The sequence below is a fragment of the Carassius gibelio genome, chromosome B11, assembly GCF_023724105.1.
Source record: "Carassius gibelio isolate Cgi1373 ecotype wild population from Czech Republic chromosome B11, carGib1.2-hapl.c, whole genome shotgun sequence".
NCBI lineage: Eukaryota > Metazoa > Chordata > Actinopteri > Cypriniformes > Cyprinidae > Carassius > Carassius gibelio.
Genome location: NC_068406.1, coordinates 15,603,326 through 15,623,758, shown reverse-complemented (window position 1 = coordinate 15,623,758; position 20,433 = coordinate 15,603,326). Strand labels below are relative to the sequence as shown.

The following is a 20,433-nucleotide window of genomic DNA, read 5'->3' as shown; positions in this document are numbered from 1 at the left end:
TCACAATATATAATTGTAATATTTATATTGACATTTTTTGTAACAGTTACTGCATAAAATCTGCATTAAAATGAAACCACAGAACCAGTTTAAGAGAGAAAATGTAGCTCTTTGATGGGCCTGAATTTACAGAATTCATAAGCAGGAAAAATATGCCACATATTGTCAGCCCTTTCATATGCACAGCGCGCATTGAGACATATAAAAAGACTTCTAAAACCAAATAAATAAATAGAGAGACACTCTCCTACTGTGAATTAACAATCATTATATAACTCTAAGCCTTGTCATCTCATTAAATTGTATGCCATCTGCAGCACACTTTTCAAAGTTCCTCACTTTTCCAGATCCAGTGAGGTTTCTTCATTCTGGGACGAAATATTAGAACGCTAAGCCCAAGCAACACACATTTTATGACAGGAGTTCCAATTTGCAACTAGTTCTGCACCAGTAAACAATATCGCATGCCTCTGCACTGCAACTAATAGATCAATGCCATGAGCTATAATAGCACAAAAAAAGCAATATTACTCAAATATCCAGAGATCAGCAGATCAGTGGATGGTTGCATGTTCATATTTCCTTTCAATGCATATTTCATGCATTGATTTTATTCTTTATATCACGTCCACCATAACCTCTTCTTTTGCTTTTTTGTGGTAACCAACATTATGCCGCCAATGTATTATCGAGTGAGTTTAACTTGTACTCAACCCAGAATACTCCCTTAAGCCTCAGCTACCTTTGATTTAAAGTCTTATAGCTCAAGCTATATATAACATATTCAACATATACAATCACATACAGTATTTTCAAGGGAGCAATTTGACCAGTCACACATGCCTTCAATGTTTAATTCCCTCACAGCTCCCCACGTCTGTTTACTCCTCTCATCTTAGTATTCAAAAGGCAGTGTTAAACGGCCACCCAAGGGTTTCATATAGGCCTAGTCCGGTCTCCACTATCCGAGATGGATGCCACTCCCTCATGGAAAAACACATCATAGCCTGCACATGTTCTGCTTTTGCCCTAGGCTACTCCGAATCCCATTCACACACTTAATTATCCATCATGCTGGAGATTTCAATATTCCATTTGCAGCCATACAACCTGCAGGTTGCTGAACCTGAACAAACATTGTAAGCATGCTACCACTTGCTATGCCTCGCACAAAAGACACTATATAATGTTTTCTATGGAATTATTAGACAAAAAGTAAATCTTTTGTCTAATATTTCCATAGAAAGTGTTATATAGTTTAGTTCTATAATTTTTAAGAAAACAAAGGTGACGTCAAATTGACTTTTATATTCTAACAAACTAAAAATTTTACTTTTGCTATCAAAGAGAATGGAAGAGTATATTTGCAGCCAAGGATATGCACCACCTCTGGCAACAGTATACTGTACATCTGCCAGCCATTGATTTTGAGTTAGAGATGTTAGTACACTGCATAGTGAAGGGTATGAGATTCCATGCAGTTCCCTTGAGCAACATCTCCTCATCTAATATAAACCTGGCAACAGAGATATTTCCCTTTAGAAAAGTACCGTACCAAAAATTGGCTTAGAAACTAGTATAATTTTTTTGAACAGTCATAAAGAAGACAACAAACAAAATGTAAGCCTTTGTTGAGAACGAAATGGGAAAAAATATCTTCAAGCAGATAGCTGTTCATAAAATGTAAATTATGAAAAATGTAAAAAAAAAAACTGGTTCACCATATGAAGCATTCGAGTCACTTCAGAAAACCAGGATGTTCAATTCATATGGATTACATGTTTTATATACATATTGATGCATGAAAGTTTTAGTTTGCGTGGACTTGCAGTAGATAGGCAGAATATTAAAAAAAGTATCCTATTTGTGTCCAAAGATAAACTGAAATCTAGAATGAGTATTTTATGGATTATGAAACGGAATCAGCAGTTTATAAAGTTAAAACTTAATGATAGATTTATTATTTACAAAGTAACAAGGTTTTCACTTCACAAAAAGTGAATTAATTGAATGGAGTCGTGTGGATGAACTCTTATTCTGACAGCACCCATTCACTGCAGAGGATCTATTGGTGGGCAAGTGATGTGATGCTAAATATCTCTACATCCGCTCTAATGAAGCAGCAAACTCATCTACATCTAGGATGACCTGAGGTTGAGAAATATTTCAGCAGATTTTCACTATTCCTTTCAAATCCAACCAGCTAAATTTGAACATTCTGGCTACTACTACTTCCTAGACAAATATCTACTGAAGAAGATCCCACTTAGCGAATATAAGATAATTCCACACAAGCAATGCATCCACTAACATTTGTATACAAAAATCACCAAGAGATTCTTCACAAGCCATTTCAGTCTGTGCTATTGCCAGTTTGCTGCGGTCAGCACAAAGCCGTAGGCTGACGTGGCAAAGTGCTTCGTGACATGAGGGCCAGCAGTTGGCTGCAGCAAAAAATGCCGGTCTTTTAACTCTCCACAACATTGTGCAGAAACAATGCATAGCAAATACAGTCCCCTTCTATGGTGAAACGCAGCACACAAATCATTGGTTGAAGTTTCATTGCCTACTACACTACCATACTCTAAATCACGGTGTGTGTGCTTGCAAGCAGTCACAAGCAATAATGGCACCAGCCTATGAAAAAAAATACGGAGCAGCTAGAAAACAGATTGTCAGTGCAGAGCTGCAAGTGTAGAAATGCTCTGTTATGACTTGGCGATCTCCCTGTCAGAGCCACTGACTGGTGCAAGAAAGACCAGCCAAGCTAAACACATGCTGCTTCCAGCTTTGATTTCACTATTCAGCCTTCAAACCCCCTTCAGAAGTCGACAAACTCATGTATGCTTAAAACACAAAGTGCCAGCAGAATAAAATGAAAAGACTTGTCTTTTTTGACATGAATAGCACAAGAGACTTGAATTGTTTTAGGCAGCTAGCGAACCAAAAAGGCATGTTCTGCTGCAAGAAAAATGTTTGCGGAAAAGTTCTGATAGTGATGCATTGATGTTATCGATTTTGCCACAAAACAAAATTTATCAGTGACAACTTCGCCTTTGTGCAAATGTACTATAGCTACCAGTCAGAGTTGTTAATGGACCGCAGTGCCAAGTTGCAAGATCCACCCCTTAAGAAAACATTTTCTTTTCTTATATATCCAGATGAACACCTAAATGATGTTATTTTGACAATCTGTGAGGAGATGCAGAATAACAGTGGTCCTTTTTTCTGATTCTCCTTTGGTGTTAAACCCACCGTCCATCAAATTATAAGGATGTGAGAAGATTTGAGCAGATGATCTTTTCAAATCCTCACAATTTGAATGCCTCTGGGTTTAACGCTACAGGAGCATGAGGAAAAATGCAACTATAGTGACTGCCATCTACATTACATGTGCTTGCTTCATTGTGACTGCACTGTTGAAACCCACAGTTCTTCAAATCATGACGAGGTAAAAAGATCTAACACGGGATCTTCACAAATCCTTGTTTTTGAAGCAACTTACAAAAAGTAGACCTTATCTTACATGAAGAGTCACAAGTCAAGTTGTGTCTGTGCTATCACTGTATCACAAATCCATGCTTCACTGTATTTTCCTGGGATGTCATCTTTCCCCTTTTTCTTTTGGTAATAAAAAACCCAGAGTCTTCAGATAGTGTGTACTGCTGTATCACATAACACACCCAGCTTTGTGACTACACATGTTCCTCTCAAGCTAATGACAGTCCCTCACACCACCAGTTATTCTGCTGAATAAGTTAAGCTGCAGAATAACTGGAGTGGTCTTTTTTCTCATTCTCCAGTGGTGTTAAACCCAGAGTCTTTCAAATCATGAGGATCTGAGAAGATCCGAGTGGATGATCTTCTCAAATCCTTGTGAACTGAAGGACTGTGGGTTCAACACCAAGGAGAATGAGGAAAAAGGACGAGTACCTCACATCACAGGCAATCTAAATGAAGCATGCATTCAAGACACAGGCCTATTGCCATGAACATCATAGATTCAGCTTTGTCACCATGCAAGTTCCTCTCAAGTTATGCCAATTCCTCACTCCCCCGGTTATTCTTTAGAATATGTTTAGCTGCAGAATAACTGGAGTGCTCTTTTTCCAGAGTCCTTGAGAATGTGATAAGACTGGAGCAGCTGATCTTCTCTAATCCTCAAAATTTGAAGGACTTTCAGTTCAAAACTGAGACGCTAAATAAAGGAGATGAATTCACATCAAAGGCCATCACAATGATGCATCCATTTAAGAGACACTGTTGAGAATACCTTATTCTGTCACTTCAAAATGCACTTTTCCACCTTCAGTGGTTCCATTTGCGTTTCTGGTTTAGCATGGTACAATTTCAAACCATTCTCAGATTTCTCACCATGTTATCTAACCATCCACCATTATTTAACACCTATAGTCATGCGTTTTGCTAGAATAATTTAGCATTTTATATGTATTTTTATGTATTTAGGTATATAATATCAGCTATCTCATTGAAAAGTATTACTACAATATACAGTTAATGTTTTTAATGTTTTTGTTAGTTAATCTGGGAACATTGTTCATCTCAAAAAAAAAAAAAAAAAAAAGAAAAAGGAAAGGAGAAAAAAAGCAGACCTAAAAACTGGAACGTCATCATCCTTGGCACCACTTTCACTGTACGGTTTATCAACAGTACCATGCCATCTACAACTCTTGCATCACTGTGGTAAAAACAGACATATGTTGAATATTTTGTAATACTGATTTCATAACAAAACAGTGAAAAATAAAACTGTAACTGTACCAGCGAAAACCATTCATCCCAAAGGTGGAAAAGAGACTAAAGTCAAGGGTGCGCATATTATGAACAGAATTGTTTTGACATTCAAGCAGGCACAGATAAGTCAGGCGTATGCAGAAAGCAAATAGCAAGCGGGAAATTAAAATGAATTGCTAATGTTACACCACAGAGCTCAGTCATTGTAGAGCCAGGAATACAATTAAATTATATCTTGCCTGATCTCAAGAACAGATACAGTATTTCACTCTTACAGAATCTGCACTGCATAGAAGAAAGGTGAAGGTGAAAGCCAAACTTTCTGCCTCTCTGCACGGAATTACAACACAAGCTATTGACAAAATATTGTGCAGAAAGTGCTTCTTAAAAGGTTACCGCTTTGATTGCTATAGTGCTATAAAACGATTTGCTAAATAAACTCTAAAACAAAATAGAAGATGATGAGTGATCAGCCAGTGCACTTGCATTACAAGGGCTAATGTGATACAGCTAAAATCCAAATCCACATGACGCTTAAAAATGCCACATGTCTGGGGGAGAAATTTATGTTCCTGACTCATCCAAACACTCATGTAAATTTCCATGAATATGCCAGATAAACACTTATCTCTTGCAATGAATCCTCTTGGAAATCCTAACACACTGCAGCAAGCCAGCAAACACATCGTGCAGTGTGTTACCAGAAGCTATGTGATCTCCTGATTGTCAAAATAATCAAATAATAGCAGATTAGAATACTTAGGGTTTCTTCAATAAAAGCATTGTGGAGTAACACTGTATTGTGAATGAAATTGAGAAGGAACTCCTAACAGACTGTTCATCTCAAACATTCAAAACAATGATATGAATTTTTCCATTTTAAATAATGCAAATAAATACATTTGGAACCAACAAGAATACTGAGTGAAACAAGCAATGTTTGCCATTTCAGTACACATATTACTCTCGTACAAAGACTAAATCTGACATCCATTAAAACCACTGCAGCTGCAAAACAGATGTTTTGCGAGCAATTCTCTTAAGTCCCGTGTTTGTCATTAAAAAACATGATTTGAAAAATACAGGCTGCTAAAAAGAGAGTATATTTTACATTTTTTAAATCGCATGTCTTTCTTACTGTTGAACCATACCAATCAGACACTTGCTCAAGGATGCTTTCATCTGCTTAGAGACGAGGAAAACGGAATCATTTCATAATTTTTCCTCACCCACACTACACTTAACCCTGAGTTATTGCATTTTCGACCCGGTGTTAGCGCTGCTTTCCACCCTGGGGTCATAAAAACCCTTGTTCTTGAGAGGATGTTGCGTTGTTTAGCAACTGGCAACCTAATCAAGATTTGCTCCATTACATATTCACGAGCTTTCTACAGTTCTCAGAACTTTCACACGCTTAGTCTCCATAACTGAGGGAAATGTTAAACATGTCAAGCTGCGAAGGCAAACATCTTAACTGAAAATAATGAAGACACCGTGTTTTTGCTGTATATTATACAAGGATAAATCCAACCCGCGCGGATATACTTGGCAACATTTCCACAGATGGACACGCCGTTGTTAAAATGAGCGCCGTATTGACCAATCAACGTTAGCTTAGATACCTCATGAATATGCAAATAAAAACATTAACCTGTACTACTTGTGAAATCCCAAAAGCTGACAACCCAGGATTAATAACCACGGATAAAGTATATACAACAGTGTAAAACATGGAACGAGACAACCTAGGATTAAGTGCACAGAATGACGCTGGGTAAATAATTTCAAGTGTCAAAAGCTCGTTTTAGTCTTGTCAAAATTGAACGCCGTCGACATGGGGTGTGTGCGTGCACGCGAGCTGCCTACCTAGACAGCGTTTTGAGCATCGTAACCGTACTCTGTAATCAAATATGCTTTTAATGTATCTTTTCTAACTGACTGCAGTGCTACCCAAGTGTTATCTAATACATTCACTTTAAAACAAACAGGCTGAACCATATGTATATAAATAACACGCCCGGTGACATTTGAGTGCTGGTATTTACTCACACCCAAAGCCGTCCCGAGTCTGTTTTCGTTGAGACCCACACATAAACACTACTGATCATAACTACACATTTAAATAGCACCAAATACATCTGACATGCCTGCTTAGATATACCATTCATGCGTGGTTTAAACAAAACAAGCAGAGACGGCTTTGCAAAAGTGGGACTCTTACTTTTCTTGGATCACATTCTCCTTGATGGCACCCAGCGTGGGGTGACTGTTGCCCTGTTGCAGTCTGCAGGTGGCCAGGTGCCTCTGGTGCTGATCCTTCAAGCACACGTTCTCTTGACAAAGATCACACACTTGCTGTTCGAGCTCTTCAATCCGATTCTTCTGCTTCTCCAACAACTCCTGTTGGGTTTCGATGATTTTATTGAGCTCTTTGAGGTACTCCGCCGCCTTGCTGGGGTTTTCGGTCGGGTTTTCCATGTCGATGTAAGCGAAATGCCCGTCCATGGGGCAAATTCGATCCGCTGAGCAGGGTTTACAGCCGCTCCGCCATTGTTTATGTTTGCTGGTAGTGCTGGCTGCTGTCGGCGCTCAGTACTGAGTACAGAAGTTGCGCTCGAGCGCCTGTCCGCTGCAGCGCGCCGTCCAGAGGCTCTGCGCTGCGCCACAATAACTAACCCGCTCCGTGGATGCTAAATCCGTTTAACCCTTCACTGGGAGGACTGTTAAGGTAAGCAGTGCATACTTGCGCTGGTAGGATCTCTATTTACCGTGGTATTTTATTACATAAAAACCAATTACAACTGCTGAACATAAAAAAAAAAAAAAAAGCATAGACTAAACAAAGTATTAAATGGTTTTAGGAGGTTAAATGGTTCTCCTAACTAAAAAAAAAATAATAATTGTTGAAAAAAGACTGGTCTTACTTGCAGACCAACAAGATCAGATTGGCCAGGCTTGAGACTGAATGAACTGAAGACCTGAGGCCTGTTTCATAAAACAAGTTTACCAAATAAGCCAGGTTTATTATAAGTATTGGCTTGTTAAAAATAAGTCAGAATAACTGAAATAAGCCTGGCTTGCCCGGTAAACTTATTTTATGAAGCCCTCAGCTACCAAGTTTGTTTGTTTTTTCAGCAGGGATATTATACTGTAAACCCATAATAAATAAACATGAGATCAGAGGGCCAAACTGGCAGATGTCATGCGTACCCTTTAAACAAGTGCACTACTCAACCCAGCCAAACCACTCCTGCTACAGCACAGAGAATCCTAAAGAGGAGTTATATTTTCATGCAATAACTCCTTTTAAATGGCACACTGACAGTTAAATAATGTTCAGGGCTCATTAAATCTGTTTAAAACTCCAGCAATTTTCTGTATTTGCTGAGCATCTTTGGATTGTAAAACATGTATAACTTTTAGATTAATGTACTGGATATTCTGTGTAATATTTATTTTGATTCTTATAATTGAATGTTATTATGTAATTTTTAAAAAGCATACACTCACACAGAGAGACACACGTGTGTGTGTTTATTATATTCCTATTTCAGTACATGAAAAATAGGTGGGTTAAAATACACTTCCTGTCAGCAGCTCCCTGTGTTTCAGTCCCACTAAGTGCCCTCTGGTGGCTGTCTTTGGAAATAACAGAATATGACTGCCAATTTAAGATTGATCTTTATGCCAGTTGGTGCAATGGTATAATGAAACCCAAACTTGATTTACTTGATTTATTTTTCAATTTGTCTGTATGGCGATTGTCTTGTATAATTCATTTTAGTTACAGTATTGCTTGGTTGAGATTAATAAATAGTTACATGCCACAATCTGAGTGTTTCAAATGACAATGAAAGATTAAAATTGTTACATAAAAGAGAGAAATGACTGAGCCTGGGGATCTAATTATAGCACGTGTCCAATAGAATGCATAGCATATGCAAGCTGCCAAAAAAAGAGAGAGAAATAAAACTGATTAGGTGAACTGTTTATCTTCCCAATTGTCATGACAGACAGTGCCGAGGCATATGCTGTGTGTTCTCTGGTACCTGTGCATTGTGCTACTAATGAGGGAGAGACACCAGATAATGTGCATAATTCACACTTTATCCTTTCTGATCACAAAGACGCTGTCTCCATCAAAGCTTTTGGAAAGATGACAAGGATGGGCTGAGTTTTACCATAAGGCAGTCTGCCTTCCTCAAAAAGGAGCGTATTTTTAGAAGCCTTTGTCATCTCTCGATTCATTTTTCAAACTTTTTGATTGTTTCTCATCTTTTTATAGCAGATTACTTTGTGGTTTGGAAAATTAAAGCTAAGACAGGAAAGGTTGTGTTGTAAACACAAAATAAAATTATTCTTCTTTATTATGACGAGTCACCTTTGATAAAGTACCTTTTCCAGTAATAATAATAATAAAAAAAAAAGATTGTTTTAGACTGTCCATCTGGATTCCTCTGCATACATTGATAACATTATGTAAGGTCATAAAGTGCCACCACCCATAACCATAAGCTTAGTCTGCATTGATCCAGACACGGCTAAACCAATGCAGACTTAAGGAAGTATAATTTGTACTGTACTAATATCACCAAATGAAACTGCAAAAAAAAAAAAAAAAAAAAAAAAAAAATATATATATATAATAATGTTTAAAAATGCAAGACACAAGCAAAAAAAAACACTCGGATTTAAATGTTAAACGTTCTAGGGTTCTCTCAAAGTTCTGAACACGTTTTTCTGGTATTAATTAATGCTCATTCAAAGTTATCTGGTATTTAATAATATTCTCAAAACATTAGCACAAAAACATTATCTGTACGTCATGCATGGAATTTTTTAAAAACATTTTAAATAAAATTTGTTTAACATTTTTAAATGTTGCTACTTGGGAATGTTTAGAGGAAATTCAAAAATAATGGTCCCACTGCATTTGTAAATGATCAAAAAACAATGACCAAATGGGGAAAAAAGTTTTTAAAACACTTTAAAAACTGGATATTTTGAACGTTAAGAGGACATTAAAAAATAATGCTTTCATAACTTAAATTGCACACTTATTTTTGCATGTTCTTTACATATAAAAAGAACAACAACAACAAAACATTTACAACCATAATTATTAGGACTGGATATTAAAATTCTAATTCAATGACTGTTCTAAGGAAAAGCTAATTATTCTATAGCTTCTTAAATTGAAGCTATCTTCTGTAGCTTCTTAAAATGTGCAAATACTACAATTAAAATTGTGTCTTAGACTCTTTCAAGGCCTTTTTTTATTTTCAGCATCATGATGGTAAGCAACAGCTATAATGGCATGCAATTCGATTTCAAAACATCAATGATTTTTTCAACCTTGTTGTTGTGCTGTCTCAATCATTGAGAGGCAACACCAACTACTGCATCTCAATGTACGATGTTTTGAGTGAATTTCCTCTGTCTGATTCCAAACAGACTGTAGCCTGAAGGTAAGCTGTCGTACCTCCCTGTCTATACCCTCATCTTCTCCGCCTGAGCATCTTATGCCATCATCTTCTTCAGTTCTTTGAGTAATTTCGACTCAGCTAGAGCTCTCATTCTTAAACATTTCATTAGCCTGACATTCAGATGGATGAGCATTTACGACACAATCATGTGAGTGAAGTTGTTTTGAGTACAAAAAACTTGCATAATTGCATTTGATAACAAAAGTAAAAAAAACTATAGCAGCCATATTTTCCACAGTATTATTCTTGTGAATATCATTAAAGTTGAGTATATTCAAAAAGCTTATATGGATCTGTTGCTCATCAAGGCTGTGTTTGCATCACAATTTTGTTTTTAAATGAACAAAATCTCAAAAATTTAACCCTAGGTTTATATAAGTGGTGCTCAAGGGCACTGAAATAATCACCTTAATGGTACACCGTTTTTACATGTGCCTCTTATTGAAACCGCATTGATTTTGCCACTACATACACAATGGCATTTCCAAAGTGGTGCATCTATAGGGCATACTGATACAGGGCAACAGAAACTAAATGCGGCCCTTCAAAATCACTTGAAAAAAAGCTTCAAAAGCACTTCAAAATATCCTCATGACACTGCCAAAGAAAACTGCTTTTCTTGCAGTCATGTTTGACTCTTTTTGCATGACACATTAAAATATTTACAGCCATTTATTGTCTGTGGAGTGAAAGAGGAAAGCGTTTTTAACTTTCAATTTTCATCTGATAAGCCAGTGCTGTCTGTCAGATGGGCCTGCAGTGAATGCATTCCAATAGCATTAGTCCAGCAATCCCTGAACCAGATAGATAATGTCATGCATTTTATGGTTGATGTGAGAAGCAAACACAAAAATTCAATATCAAATTCAAGATGTGTTCTTTTTAAACTGGTTTATATATATATAATTTTTAAAAACTGAAAAATAAATATTGTAGAAACAATTGCTAGATACAGCAATTTATGGTTAAATATTGAATTGCACAAAAACAGCAAATAACATCTTTAATTAAATATGAAATTTTGAAGTTAAAGGAGAAAGAATAAAATAGTATTTTCCTTTAAAATGGACTCCAGTAATCCTTGTTTATTTACAACTTCAGTGTTTTAAACATTGCATTTTAAATTACTTCAGATAACCACATATAGTGACCAACTGGCTAGTTTAAGCCTTGATGGTAAAATATACCATTATTTGAACAAAAAGCATTTTGCCATTGATTTCCTGTGTGATTTCAGCTGCACTTACTGTACATTACCCTTCAAATTGCACAAACTAAAATTATGAATTGAAAATGCGCAAAAAATTTTATGCTCATCATGAGGTGTTTTTATTAGGCAATTTGCGATGGAAACAGTTTTTCGCATTTACAGGTCACCTGGCATATGAAAAAATCACATGATCACTCTTTAATGTACTATAATCCCCAAGAAACACTTCATATGTGGCTGTTCTCATGCTGCTTCGCTAAATATACATCTGTTGGCATGACGTATTCCTAGATGAAAAAATTAAGTTTTAGCCACATTGCATTGGTTAATTGAAATGCCTTCATTTTGCATTTATAAAAATATTGCAAAGGTTTTGTGCAAATCTGAAAATACAGCTACTGTTTCACCAGTGATCTTTTCTCTGCACCAGCCAAGCAACTACCATAGAGATGAAGTGTTATGTTAACGAATAGATCTCAAGGTAAATTAGACCTCTCTGCCCACCTACATGATCTAATCAATTTCTGATGAATAAAATTAAGCCCAGTCCTACATATTTACCCCATTTCATTTACAAATAAATCAAATTACAGAAGTAAAATGAGATGCAAATGCCGTCAAGTTAACTTTAAGTTTCTCTGTGTTGTTTATGGCCTTATTGAATCCTCACTTAGACTATTACTCTACAGCAACCTGTCTAAACAGCTGTCAGACTCACACAACAGACTCATATCAATCCTGCTGGCACATTAGCATGTTACTGCAGTCTTTTTATGCATGCATTGAATTCTTTAGCAGTGGAAGACTCATCTGATGTGAAATCTAGAGAATTATTGAGAGATGAGATTTGCCTCATTTGACCCAAAATCATTTTAGAGTGTTTATGTTGCTTCTCTTATTCATCTATATGTGTTATCTTGCTGAAACACATATTGCACAAAACATAATTCACAGCATTCTATGCAACACACATCTGCATTGCTAATACAAGAGGGCTGTGCCAGACGTACTACACTCAAAAAAATGGTTTTCCGGCACTGTTCGTTTTACACATATATGTTTTGTTAAAACAACACAAATATATTTAGTTTTCCGACAAAACACAATTGTATTGTGTTTAATCAACTTAAAATGTTTAATTTTAAATTTTACTTAATTATCAATCGTTAAAGTAACGTAAAGGGTTTAATTTCGTGATTCAAAAAAACCCGGAAGTGACGATTTCCAACGCATTTGATGACGGTGTGGAGGGGAGCAAGAGGTATCAGTCAGGTAAGAAAATCTAAAGTTTTTATTGTGTTAAGTCAAAGTCTTTAATTTCTCTTAGAGTTTCTGTTTTGAGGTGCTTTTGTTTTGCAGTCTAGTATTGTGTAATCGGTTTATTGCACCGTTAATAGATGATTTTGAAGCGTTGGGAGATGTGAAAGCGCACGACTCTCTGTAATGTATTTACTTTAGTATATATATATATATATACACTAGGGCTGAAACAATTACTCGACATTATCGACAACGTCGACGATAAAAATAAAATTTTCAGCAAATGTTTTTGAGTAACGTTAGTGGTTTGATCTCGTATCTGCCTGATTTGAAAGCCTGCATTAATGCAGTTTGACCAGTGTGGCGCTGTAGCGCAAGATTGTAATACACTCTCCTGATTCAATTAAAAAGAAGAAGATAGCACTTCAGTTTGAGGCAAACCGACCCGATCCGAACCTTGGATGAATATGTAAATATATACTGCACGCCTTCCTCTCAATAACTGCATAAACACAACAAAAAACTGACCGCGATGTAAAAGCAGCTCTTAAGAACACAGAGATATGGATGTTTGCACGAACTCTGAGGTTCTCCAGGCACTCCAGTAAAGAAAAGTCCAGTCACGTTTATTTATATAACAGTCCTTTATGCAATCGATAGCTTTTCAATATTAAACATGAAAATACAGAGTAAGTGTCGCTAGAATTATAACTTAATTTCCTTTTATAAAGCAGCTCTCCGGTATGGAGCTAGCTCATAATAAAATCATTTTATAAGTGGGGGAAATATTTCATTAAAGTCTTAGTTCTGCGCTAGATCAAACCAAACTGTTTTGATTATCATAACCCAATAAGGTATTTTAAGAGAGATTGTATTTATTAATAAAATGTTTATCCAAAAATAAAACGTCCTATCACTTACCTTTACTTTATATTATACATATGGCTTACAATAAGAGATGTTAAGAGACAGAATGATTTGTCATTCAGCTACTTCCTCATATAACTAATCAAATGGCGAATAGGAGTTTCTCTCTTATCTCATTTTGTGTGCCAAATATATTTGTATAAATTAATTGTATTAGTAATACATAATGACTTTAAAAAGTGGAAGTAATTACCTTTATTTGTTATAATATGTATATTTTAACTAATTTAAAAAGATAAATAATCAATAAATGTCCAACCATGAGATGTTGACCGAGTTTTGAGAGCCCTGGCTCAGCACAGTGGGAGTATTTGAAGCTTTGTTTATGAACATGGCGGTGTGGTCATACAATGACTTTAAACCGGACACTACTCTGAGCTGTTCACATTATACATATGCTCCAGATATGTAATCAGGTCCTCCTTTAGGAATGGTAAACATGACACTATTCATCACTCACACAAATAAATCACTTAATATTTTGATCATTGAATTGGTTTTTGCTGTTCAATTTTTTTTTTTTTTTTTTGTAACACATTGCACTTCATGTGTACAGGTTTGTGCAGAATTTGAGACATCCAGAATTACCATAGGCCCATTAGAATCAACAATCTTTGCCAAACTTGATTCGGACTGCAAAATTTACGAAGATGTTTTCATACTGAAGAAGAGACCTTGGACAAATACTGAAACCCTCTTGGTGCCCACTACACAGGTAAGAACAACTGCACTCAACACAACCTTGTATTAAAACATTATTCTCTCACTGGTTACTGGAAATTGACAAAAAAAGACAGATAAGATAAGGTTTATTAATACAATAAATACAAAATATGTGGTATATCTATAAACTGATAGATTTATTTTGATGCAAGGCAGGGGTGTCCAGACCTGCTCTAGGAAAGCCAGTGTTCTGTGGGGTTCAGCTCTAACACACCTGCCTGGAACTTCAGGTAAGACTTTTTTGTTTTAAAATTCCCAAGAACCTTGATTAGCTGGTTCAGGTGTGTTTAAATGGCTAGATCACCCAAAAATAAACATGTCATTATTCACCCTCATGTCGTTTCAAACCCGTAAGACCATCATTCATCTTCAGAGCACAAATTATGATATTTTTTAAGGATGCCCCGATCATGATTTTTCATGGCCGATACCGATTTCTTTTACAAGCAAACTGGACGATTTTTTTTTTTTATCTTTAAGCAACAAACAAGAAGGAAGGACAGTCCACAGTCTACAGTCCAAAATTGAGGGAAAGCTCAATAAAGCCCCTTTCACACTGCGATTCCGGCAAATACAGATCCCGTAACGACACGTGACATCAGGGCGTGACGTGTAATGTACGAGTCGAAAACATTAGGCATGTAATACTTTCACTGAATCTGGCGAACGATCTCGGTGTCACCGTGGAAAGTGAGGAACTAACTGATCTCTGCTTCATACAGTTTGCACTTTTTTTTTTTTCAGTGAACGTTGATCTTCCTTCAAAACAGCCAGTAAAAGAGTCACACGATAATGTCATCACTACGACACGGCATTAGAAATGGCTTTTGTTCACACAGCGCTTGTCCCGGGATTGAACCCAGCAATGTTACTACGTCCCCGACCCGAGTTCAATGCTGGAATCAATCCCGGGATGTGTTTGCTTTCACACAGAAGTAATGTAGTCGGAGCACGCGGGCGCACTTCCGGAAAAATCGGCTGAAAAAAATTCCAAAGACCGGCCGATTACCAATTGCGTATTTAAAGCAAAAACCGTCTGGTTTCCAATTTATGGCCGGTCAATTGGTGCATCCCTAATATTTTTATGAAAATGCGAGAGATTTCTGAACCTCCATAAAGGCTGCAATGCAACTGAAATGTTCCCAGAGTCATAGTAAGGACATCAGTAAAACAGTCCATGTGGCATCAATGCTTCAACCACACTTTTACAAAGGTACAAGAATACATTTTGTGCAAAGAAAACAAAAATAGCGACTTTAATCAACAATTCTTCTCCAAATCACATATTCTGCCATTATGGACAGTAACAAGAGGCATGAACATTGCTTTCCTCTGCGTGTAATCAAGGCTCAGTGCAGGCGTGTTGTAGGTCAGCAGCACCATGTGCATGAATTATTTACGTGCTGTTGATAATGGTGGAAGATGCGATTTGGAGAAGAATTGTTGAATAAAGTCGCTGTTTTAATTTTGTTTGCACAAAAAAGTATTTTTGTTTACTTTGTAAAATTATGGTTGAACCACTGGTGTCACATGGACTGTTTTACTGATGTCCTTACTATGTTTCTGGGTCTGGGAACATTCCAGTTCTGTTGTTAACCATACAGGGTCCAGATGTGTAACATTTTCCACTGTAATGTTTGTTAGAATCCCATCTTGACTGCTTGCCTGGATTTCCCATAAGAAGATGAATGACTGACTTTTTTTCATGTAATTTTAGAAAAAAAAAACAAAGGCTAAATTTTGTTGTTTTCATCTTCAGACTAATGAAATTGAAGTATCCAAATGAAGACCCTAGCAGTATGGAGTATATGGTGAGTTCAAGGTTAATAAATTATTTGTTAAAGTTAATACACAATAATTTGAGTTCTCCATGCTTTTAAATACTTCTAGGATACAGACGTTGCCAGCAGTCAGGAGGTGATCCAGAAGACTCATGGGAATCTATTTGAAGCTGCATCATTGAAGACAGTCCAGCAGAAGTTGGAGTTTTAAAGGATAAAGTTCTTCAGGACCTATAGCAGTTTACAGTCTGTAAAACCATGTTACTGGGACTGATTTATGGACTGAACTTGAGCAACCCTCCTGAACTCAGGTACACATTTGGAATACTGAAGAAGTTATTTCTGGAGCCACTTCCTGTTCCTGGAATAAGGTTTGATTGGTTGCCCATGAATGCCAATTAGAATTGTATTTGCTATTTTGTGTAATTTTGTAATGTGGTTTAAACTGTATTTTACTGTGTGTAATTATTTATTGCTTGTTTAACAAATACACTTTGATCATTTGTGACATCTTGTCTTTTGTCTCATTACAAGACAAAACATACAAAAAATGCTTTGTTGAAGGGAGTAACTTCAAAAAGAAAATATTGTGTTAAAGTAACTAGAACTAATTGTGTGGAACCACTGTCCATAATTGAAATGAGTAATTTGAAACAAACCTCCTTATGTTGATAGAGTGAAACAAATTTGGCTAGATTGTAATAAACCAAAACATGTTGAGTTAACTTAACCAGTTTAAGTTGAAGCAAAGTCAATAAATTGAGTTGGTTGAACATTACTATTTCACATAGATTCTACCTCATTCAGTTGTGTTGTCACAACACAAGGAGTTTGCATAGATTCAAAAAATTCCATTAATGTTATCAAAACACAATTTGGTTGTGTGGAACCACTGTCCATAATTGACTTAAGTAAGTTTAAAGAGTCATTTTTTTGAGTGTATATTTTCCTCCTGACCATTCCAGACATTGCCCATCCTTCTTAATCGGATGCAATGCAACCAGTTTCGCACTGCCCATCTGCTATCGTGCACATACGCTCACAGATCAATTACGTCTGAGGACCTGAAGGTATAAATAAAATGAGAAAATTAAAAATGAGGTACAGCATACTCAGCATATTACTAACAATCATTAAAAGGAACTAAATGGTACAGATTCCATGGAAACTAGCTGTATTTACCCGCAGTGAGGCCTTTTGTGTCTCGGTGGCCCTAGTGACCTCTAAAGTGAACATGAAGAGAGATCCTGGTTAGGCATGTTTATTCATGTTTTTTTTTCAGTCTTTTGTCTGTATGTATCTCTAGGCTTTGCTTTCATCAGCTGCTGTTGCAGAGACAGGATGAATTCAAATCAACTGATTTTGAAAACACAGGGTGGTCATATAAAAACATGATACTGTTGGTTCTGTGTGGTCAGGTCAAAGGCACTATCTAGATTAAACACCTATAAGGAGTGTTAACACATTTTTGTCCTTCTCTGCACTACAATGTAAACCTGATAACAGAACATGTATTTTGAGTGATTGTAACACCTTTAGATAACAGACACAGCTGCTTTATATCTGAAGCAGAGATCCAAAGAAATGTCATATTAGTTTATCAATCGGCCACTGGACTCTGACCAGGAACAGAAGTGCTGTGAGAGTGAGAGACGAGGCATTGCGACCTGTGACATTTTGTCCTTCACTTCACTTCTCAGCTTCCACTCAGCAAAGGCAAAGCCAATTTCTTATCTGTACAAGGTCAGAGAAGAGATGCTGACTGTCGCTCAACTCTTGCACCCTGTTAAAAATGCTTTGAGGGTGTGGAGGATGTGGGGACACTTTTAGGGGCATTAAAGAAACTGTGGTAGAGCTCTATTCGGTTTGTTCATTGTGCTATAAAAACGTTCTGTAAGTTTTTAAGTGCAAAACTTTCCCATTAGTCTAAAAACAGCCTACTGAAGCCAAAACCGTTGTGGAATGTGCCACTGTATGACATAATAGTGTGACTAAACCCCACCTCTGCAGAAGATGATCAACGCCTGCTTCTACATCACTGTCTGTTTAGCCCCGCCCACCGATTGGTGCACATACGCAAATGACAATAGTGCAAACACATGTCTATGCAGAAACCAAACAACAAACTTTGACAAATTTTATTTTGAATAAAATTCAAGACCATGATCCAGATTACTATTGCTTTATTTGTTTTTACAGATAGCATTTATACAGCATTTACTTTGGAGTCTACACTCTGCCATGCCTGAATGGACTGTTCTGATGAGGGAGGTCAAAACAGGACAGAAACTAGGCTATCACTTCTAATTTATGTTTTTTGATGTAAAACTTGGATAGCATTATAAGTGGACTTTATAAAATAAAACAAATTAAAAATAAAAAAATAACTAAACAAAGGCTGTTCATGACCTCTTTATTAAGCATAAAATGTTGTCTCTCAAATATATTGCTTCATTGAGTGAACCGTTTTTTTAACATGGTCACATAAATAAATAATTCTCTCATCAAATTAATGGTTTAGCTTGAATTTTAGTCAGCCAAAAACTTGAAAGGGTTAAATGGATAACATGTTAAATATAATGATTAAGATATAATTTCACTACAAATATGATAAAAGGAAATTCTATCATCATTCCTTACCATCACATTCTATTACTTTCTTCTGTAGAACACAAAACATATTTTTAAGAATGTTACAATGAAACATGGTGGACCCCAGAGGCTTTTATTGCATGTTCCAAAAAAAGAAGAGAAAGAAATCTAAGACATGAGGGTGTATTTTAGTTATATTTCTTGTAAAATTAAGTTATATTTAATATTGTTACCATAATAACATTTTTGTGCATGTTAAATCTTATTGCAGAATTACACTGTATCGTTTGAAAGTTTTAGATACTGAAATGACAAATGTTTCAATTATATAGCTTGAATGTAGTTAGCTACATTTTGTTAGTAGCTTGTAGTGTAACTATCTTTTAAAAGGGTTGCTGGCCTACATTATTTCCGACACTGCTCCTATGCCAAGATCAAGCTGCCTGATTAGCTGATGAGTAAATCATTTCTCCAGGCAGGCAGGCAGACATTTTGCTTTGTGTTGTGCTACAATGTAATCACTCAAAACAGGAACGTTTCATGCTGTTATATTCTCTGTTTGAATTGCATTTCAAATGATGTATGCCTCAATTTTAAGCAGTCCTCGTTGTAATTTGCTGACTCAGTTTAAAACTATATTATATCACTATTATCTTCAACTTATATTGCTGTTTCAGCCATGCCTCCACTGTGTTCGAGATGATGCCATTTTTAACATTGTGCTCAATGACACCCTGATGCAATTACAGTAATTACACTAAATTGCAGCTTTGAATATCCAAATCTTACGTTCACAAAAGAAATAGATTTTATATGCAAACCTTTTGAATAAGACAAGATTTTTAGGCACTTTTTTCTATCGGAATGTTCATTAAAATTGAATGTGTTGTCAGAGTCATGGCAATTTTACTTGACTCTGTCACACTATGAACAAATCAGGAAGTGGCAAAGTAAGGGCGCATGCTTTGTAACCTGATTTTTAGTTGTCAAACTATAAAGTGAATTTTTAAAGGTAATAAATCACCATACTTGCAAAGCTACTTAAAGACTAATATATATAAAGCCCAAAGGACAAGCGGTCTTGTTCTAAACCAGTCACACACTGGATTTAAAGTGTTAGTTTCTACAAATTTGGCTAAAAATGAGTTTTTCAACCATATAAGCAGACCATTTCAGTCACTAAATCATTATGCATGTGACAGTACCAAGGTACTGTAGGTTGCAAAGAGACATCGAACAACAGCACAAGATTCCCGGTTAATGGCTTCATTATTCTCAGTATGTCTACTAGAAGAGGCATTATAAAATCCCCATGAAGTACCATCCATCAACTTGAACAAAACCAAGAAAGGAAAACTAAAACTGGTAAAAAGCCATAGTAAGTTTTTAAAAGAAACTTTTTAAATGCAACATTACCTCTAACATCAGTACACACAGCAAGCAACACAGTTAAATGAAAGGGGGTGTGACATGCACAGCAATCTACACAAAAAAGTCCCCAAAAGTAACACTGAAGGGGTCTGTCTATGTGAACAGCTGCGAGATCACATGCTGATTCCAATTACATAGATGAGTAGAAGGTACCAGATTAAGACTTGAAACCAGATTGGGGTTAATACAGATGCATTTTAAGAAAACAATTCCAAAAAAGGATAATATCCTGAGAGAAAAAAAAAACTACTATTGCTTCATAATTCAA

At 36.2% G+C, this 20,433-nt stretch overlaps 2 protein-coding genes and 1 long non-coding RNA gene across 7 annotated transcripts in view; 1 reads left to right on the top strand and 2 right to left on the bottom strand.

Moving 5' to 3' along the window:
- The window catches only part of iqsec1b (IQ motif and Sec7 domain ArfGEF 1b), a 166,382-nt gene extending 158,953 nt beyond the window's left edge, over positions 1-7,429 (bottom strand). For all 4 annotated transcript variants that reach the window (XM_052569159.1, XM_052569160.1, XM_052569165.1 and 1 more), the window contains exon 1: positions 6,977-7,429. In XM_052569159.1, the coding sequence (XP_052425119.1) occupies positions 6,977-7,260 (284 nt within the window). In that variant the 5' untranslated portion in view covers positions 7,261-7,429. The remainder of the gene's footprint in view (positions 1-6,976) is intronic.
- The window catches only part of LOC127968178 (CMP-N-acetylneuraminate-beta-galactosamide-alpha-2,3-sialyltransferase 2), a 310,280-nt gene that overhangs the window by 224,849 nt on the left and 64,998 nt on the right, over positions 1-20,433 (bottom strand). The gene's annotated exons all lie outside the window — the stretch shown is intronic.
- Positions 12,466-16,650, top strand: LOC127968182 (uncharacterized). Of its 2 annotated transcripts, none has more exons than XR_008155919.1 (5): positions 12,466-12,723; positions 14,195-14,353; positions 14,514-14,591; positions 16,121-16,172; positions 16,252-16,650. It is a non-coding gene; the product is annotated as an uncharacterized LOC127968182 (long non-coding RNA). The 2 variants fall into 2 exon arrangements; XR_008155918.1 differs by lacking the exon at positions 12,466-12,723 and adding an exon at positions 12,730-13,180.